Source organism: Oreochromis niloticus, linkage group LG7 (genome assembly GCF_001858045.2).
Source record: "Oreochromis niloticus isolate F11D_XX linkage group LG7, O_niloticus_UMD_NMBU, whole genome shotgun sequence".
In the NCBI taxonomy this organism is placed as follows: Eukaryota; Metazoa; Chordata; class Actinopteri; order Cichliformes; family Cichlidae; genus Oreochromis; species Oreochromis niloticus.
This window is the reverse complement of record NC_031972.2, coordinates 34,494,312-34,500,507: the sequence shown is the minus strand read 5'-3', so window position 1 is coordinate 34,500,507 and position 6,196 is coordinate 34,494,312. Positions and strand designations below refer to the sequence as shown.

Sequence of the window (6,196 nt, the reverse complement as noted above, 5' to 3'; positions counted from 1 at the left end):
AAGGAGTACAGCTTGTAACAGCCTCTTAATAAGGAGTATTTTGTCTGTGAAGGTTCTCACTCAATAAGAAGTATTGTTTAATGTAGCACTTATTGAGCTTCCTTATCTTCAATTTTCCTTGAATTCCAGTCTTCCTGTTCCTCCCTTTCATTACTGGAAAAACTGCAGCATACTGACTGATAGGTGAACTGACAGAAATCTCATCCTTAGCCAAGATCTGAGAAGCCTCTGTTTAAGAGATTTAATCTGGAGCGTGTTGTTTTTGTTTACCTAAAAAAACTCCCTCCTTTTGTTCTGAACAACTGATAACAAGTGTTTTCCTTAGTCTGATGGCCGATTCTCTCTCTGTGACTAATGTTTTTCTAAAAAGTCAGTTTCAAGTTTGAAAACAGTCTTAGAGCAAGTGAGGAATGTCTGATCTCGCTGCTGTGAGTCACAGTTACGAGAACGCGACTGCTCTGTTTCCTGTACTGGAGCTCACATGGATTTCACAATCATGAACTCAAACGATTTTCCAAAGCTTACATGAGAAGGGAGAGCAACTTCAGGGAGTTATCTGACACTGACACTGTCACTTTTTTCTTCAGAGTTTTCAAATAAAACTCACAAAAGTGTTTTATGTGTGAAAGTTTTTTGTTTCTATAAAGGAAGCCTCAGGAATCTGCTTTTCAACCATTTGTAAATTTTTATCATCACAGCTATGGCAACCATTTGACTCAATCCATGAAGTTTTTTTTTCTACAAAGAAATAAACACGGGAGGATTATCATGATCACATGGTTGTTACTGCTGTCACTCTCTACAACGAGCACACAAGATGGACAAGAAAACAGTGAGTATTTCATCGTCTAACCCATGATAGTCTGCAGGTATGAAACTATCTGAATGTAAAGTAATCTTGATTGAAGATGTCGTGTTTCAGCTGCTCCAATGAGTAAATGCTCTCAGGTGTGCATGCAGGATATTTTTATGTGCAGTTTTTCCCGTTCATATAACAAACACAGTGCGTGTCAGGGGGTCATGCTTTCCACACACTACAGATTTCAGTGAGCATTAGCTGCTAATTGCTACCCACCTGTTTAAATTTGATTAAACTTTGCCTTATCAGAAGTATGGCTATTTTGACTTGCAAATTGGTGCAGGACTGTGAGCTACCTGTTAGGCTTTACCGCCGCTAATTTGTGTGGATTTCTTGACCCAGTTTGTTTTTAATGCAAATATCTGACAAATGATACGGTTTTCTGTGGGTGTAATTGAACAGAACCTAAACTCTAGATGTGTGCCCAAATATGGTCACTTTGAAAAACCAAGAGGTTGATGACTAGATGAACTGTCTTTAAAGCAAGAATTCACAAACCAGCATCATGACAGTGGTTATGATGTTTGCCCCTGAAGCTCTGCTGCTATGATGGCTGAAAAACCATCATAGCAGCCCAATAGTTAGCTGTATGTCTTCAGCATCTACAATATTACATGACTGATTTCCTTTTTATCTTGCTTTATGTCCACATACTTTATGCAGACAGTCAGCTTCTAACTTCCCATCTTCTCTTGCAAAACTTCTTAAATGCTTCCTTCCAAGTTTCTCAACAGGCATTGTGTAAAAATAGAGAAGAGCTTTAAGTGGCCAGTTAGTGAACTGGCTTTTAAACTATTTGTGTCCTCTGAGGTTCCCAAAAAAATTGCGATTTTTTTTTTTTAAAGAGCGATGGGACATAAAATTGATCACTGACAGAAGAGTGGCTTTTACAGATGAAATGTAAATGTTGTTTACAGGTGAATTATAGTAGATAGAACAATACAGAAGAGAGGAAACAGAAAATATATATAAAAAATATTACAAAGATTTATAATAAAATATTAGAGAATAATAGAAACACATTAAGGGTATGTGGAATGTATTAAACAGTATTATTAGACATATGGTAAGCTGCATTATTTGATCTAAGAATTTATGAAGGGAGCATAAAGGAAATGAAACATGTAGTTTCTGGCTTTTAGAATAATTTCTTTGTAACTGCTGGACCGATGGTGGCCAAAAAAAAGAAATATCTTGGAATCATAAAATGTCATGTGGTCACTTCCTTTAGGTGTTTTGCGTTGTGGACCTCAGAATGTGACTCTTGACTACGACAGTTTCCTGTTAAAGTGGGAAGATGACCCTTCTTGCTCTGTGATACGAGATGGGCTCGTGTACGAGCTGCAGCTTCTCACTGCAGACAAACCTGTACACAATGTAAGAGATTATTATGGGTAACTATAATCTTCACTTCTGTAGCCTCCAAACAAAAAGCTGTTGCTCTAATTTGTTTATGATAATGTTGTAGGGTGAAGTTGTTGTGACACCTGCACAGATAGGATCTACTCATTCCTGGAAATGGACTTCCCATTTACCATCGCAGTGTGCTCGCCATTCAGTCCGGCTCAGGTCCCAATACAACAACCAATCAAGCCCATGGATGCAGAAGATGCTACCTGGTTAATATTAAGTTCAAATCATTTGATGTTTTTATCGTTCTTAAACATTTCACAGTCTTGTTTATTTCTTGTCACTGTGCTTCTTCAGACCAGGGTAAAATACTGGTTCTCCCAAGAAAACAAATATTAAAGGTGGGCAGCACAGCCACATTCTGCTGCACGGTGCCAGATGGGGAAAGTATTAAAACAATGTTTCTACATGACTACAAAGGCACTAATGTAACGACTACAAAGATCAGTGAACATGTGCATTCCCTGACTGTTCACCTGGACCAAGAATCAGAAAACTGGAGTGATGTAATATGTGAAACAACCAAAGGAAACATCAGTGGAGCCATTTTTCATGCCAGCTGTAAGTATGATGTAGCATTTGAGATTGTGGTTTTCTCAAATTGATCTTGTAAATAAATGCTGGTTTTTCTGTTTTTCCTGGTATTTGCCACACACTTAGACCCTCCTGATGACAGTGATCTTCAGTGTGAAACCCGGGATCTGGAATCAATCGATTGTTTTTGGAATGTAGGAAGGGCAGCAAATGAACATCCTGCAATGGAAAGAATATATCAGCTCCAAGGAAGGTATAATAAGACCCAACTTCAATTGCAGGATGGTTTATGGAGAAAAAACAAGCTCAAAAAATAATAGTCAGGAAGTAAAGTGCTCTGCTGCGAGAGCATGCAGACTCCAATGCAATCACAGACAGACAGGCTGCCCTGTTTACTACTTTTAGTTAGCGTTAGCTTACTCTGACCTGAAAATCTACCACATATCACACCTTGTCAAAACATTCCCCTTTAAAGTGCCCCACTCCCCTCTGTAAAATCCATGCATGTCCAAGCATAAGCCACACACACACATGCAGAGATGATTAACACATTATTTGAAAACTAAAATAAAGTGCCCAGCATGAATATGATCCAATAAACAAATTGATTAATTATGGAATAAACAGTAGTTAAGCTTCTCACAGTATGTAATGCCATGTAGGTCAAAAGTCAAAGTGAGTTTACAAAGAAAACGTACTTGATGAAATCACAGTGGGGTTTTTCAGGGATATTCTTCTTTAATTTCACTTTATATTATTATCAGTGAAAACTGTGCATGGTACACCTCGTCACCAGAGTCCTTAAAAAAAACAAAAAACAAACAAACAAAAAAAAACCCAGTATATTTTTTAAAGTAGTTTCAAGCACTTCAGAGAAAGGCTCCGCTGTAAAAAGACCATCAAAACGAAAACATTTTGGGATTTATAAACTAAACTTTAAAGCACCAACAGTATTGATTAAGCAATACGGAGTTCAGTCATTGACAAATTTAAAATGTACTCTTACTTTGCTTCCTAGTGAATTTGTAGTCCTGCTAGTCTCTGTATTTATTTACTTGTAAATATTTAAGCAGTTTATATTTTTTACATTTTAGCCCATGCATCAATGGACATTCGGGAAAATGCTCACAAAAAGTAGAGGTGGATACAGTTGAGAGGAACTGGACCTTAACAGCAACTAATCGGCTGGGAAAGCTCGAGCTCTGTGACAGGGCAAACCTGACTAAAAGAGGTAAAGCTTTAAAAAAAAGAGGTTAAAATGATTATTTTTAATCAGAGATCAGCTGATTGTTGTGATCTTTTGTTTTAGTGCACATGGTCGCGCCAGAAAAAGTGGCAGCTTCAACTGTGAACCCTAGAAACATCAGTCTGAAATGGAGCTGGACTGTGCAGAAGTACAGTAATTTCAACCTCACATGCCAAGTAGATGTCAGCGATGGAGACTCTAATACCAAAGTGAGTAGATTGAAAGGAAAACTAAAGTATTGGCTTTTCAAAGTAAAAGTTTTCACTGAAGTCAGCTAACATAATTCTTGTCCTTGCAGGTTTTCCAGACTGAAAACTTTGGAGTTGGCCTCACAGCTGCAGTTATCAAGGACCTGATACCACACTGGGACTATGACGTGAGGGTTCGATGTGGAACAGCACAGCATTTCTGGAAATGGGGTGACTGGAGCAAAAGTGTCAAAATCCGCACAAAGGGTGATGGTAAGTATTTGGGTTTTTTTTTTTTAGGAGAAAAGACTTAAAAAATTCGAGAATATAACAGATGTTGTTTGTCTGGTTGCACCACAGTTCCAGATGCTCTTGACGTGTGGATGAAGGTGAAGGAAGACCAGACTGTAATCTCCTGGAAGGTGAGTCCAAGTTGCCTTTTACAAGGCTTTTATGAGGCCTCTTGGTAAGGTCTAAATCTGGAAACTGACTTACTTTTGGAGTCAGCCTCAAGTGGTCATTAGAAAATTTAGAGGTTTTGGTACTTGCCTCACAACTTCTAGTGCTGTCAATAGATTAAAAAAAATTAACTAATTAATCTCAGAATTTTCTGTAATTAATCGCGATTACTTGATCAATAGCCTGGCTGCAATGACACTTTTTGCAACTTCATATTTAAGCTTGTAACAAACATTTCTGCAATATAATGAAATAAATGGAGACTAAACAAAGAATGCATGCTTAAATTCAAAGAGAATTTAAGCATACATTCAGCATGCAGCAAACATCATTCTTTTTTAATCTATATTAGTCGCATTTCATTTTGCATGAACAAACAGATTCTGAAACAAAGGGAAAATATACACACTTACCATGTTTATTGAACATTTTGAACATTATGTTAACAAAAAACTCTGTAAATATTTATCCACTCTCTCTCTGTCACTCTTGGGGAGGCACTTCAAGTCCTTGAGACGAGGAACCAAAGCTATGTAAAGCACGTGTTTTCAACGATATTAATAGGTCTGCAGTTTGTTGCAATCCACTTGGCAATTGTGTCAGTCAATATGTCCGAGGTAGACTTAATGGGTCCCCGATCCTCCGTGAGTGGTTTGTCGCAAGCTGGGTGACGCGTTAGCCAAAGTGCTAGCAGCATCCACGACTAACGTATGCTTCGCGTGATATTTTAACTGCTTCGGTGAAAATAAAATTCCTTCTTCCACAATGTGCATAATACTTTATGTCGGTCGACTGTTCCGTCTTATTATTTTTTAAATACTCAAATTTCCCATCGAGAGGGCCAATGTGCGTTTATCGTCTTCCAAATTGAGTTGATTGGTTCAGCTACCCGTCACTACCAGATCAACTGCCCATTTGCGCATGTGTGAAGGTAACTCTACTTGGACAAACTGCCCGAAATGCGTTGACAGAAACAAGGATTTTGGGATTTTGAGTCATTCTGCACTCCAAATGCGTTAGTAGCGTTAAATTTTTTGTATCGCGTTAATTGTGATGACGGCTTAATCTGCATTAACACGTTAATTTTGACAGCACTAACAAAAACATATCTTTAATAAACGTATTTGAGAAAATATCAGTGCAACATCTTATACAGTTAGATAATGATGTTTCAGATGACACTGTTACCATTTCAGGTAAACTTAAAGTCTTGATGTTACTTTTCCACAGGTGCCACTGGCCAATCAGAGCCATGGAGAAATCTTTGACTACAAAGTGTCCTGGGCAAAGACCAAAGAGAAAAATCAGTCAAACCAAACCAACGTGTCCAGAAGCAATCACAGTCTTACACTCACGCTGGACCCCAGTGAGGAGTACATGGTCACCGTCACGGCTAGAAACATAAACGGCAGCTCATCCCCATCAACCATCATCATCCCCCGCCTCAATCTAGGTATGAAGCTAACAGAGCACCACACATTACAGATAAGCTCACTTTGA

General features: G+C 38.3%; 1 protein-coding gene across 1 annotated transcript in view; it reads left to right on the top strand.

Annotated features, from left to right (window-relative positions):
- The first annotated feature begins 210 nt into the window (after positions 1-210).
- The window catches only part of LOC102080920 (uncharacterized), a 31,787-nt gene continuing 25,801 nt past the window's right edge, over positions 211-6,196 (top strand). The window contains exons 1-10 of the mRNA XM_019361349.2: positions 211-832; positions 2,091-2,236; positions 2,328-2,478; positions 2,567-2,830; positions 2,930-3,056; positions 3,898-4,034; positions 4,113-4,258; positions 4,348-4,510; positions 4,598-4,659; positions 5,927-6,149. Coding sequence (XP_019216894.1) covers positions 724-832; positions 2,091-2,236; positions 2,328-2,478; positions 2,567-2,830; positions 2,930-3,056; positions 3,898-4,034; positions 4,113-4,258; positions 4,348-4,510; positions 4,598-4,659; positions 5,927-6,149 — 1,528 coding nt within the window. The 5' untranslated portion in view covers positions 211-723. The remainder of the gene's footprint in view (positions 833-2,090; positions 2,237-2,327; positions 2,479-2,566; positions 2,831-2,929; positions 3,057-3,897; positions 4,035-4,112; positions 4,259-4,347; positions 4,511-4,597; positions 4,660-5,926; positions 6,150-6,196) is intronic.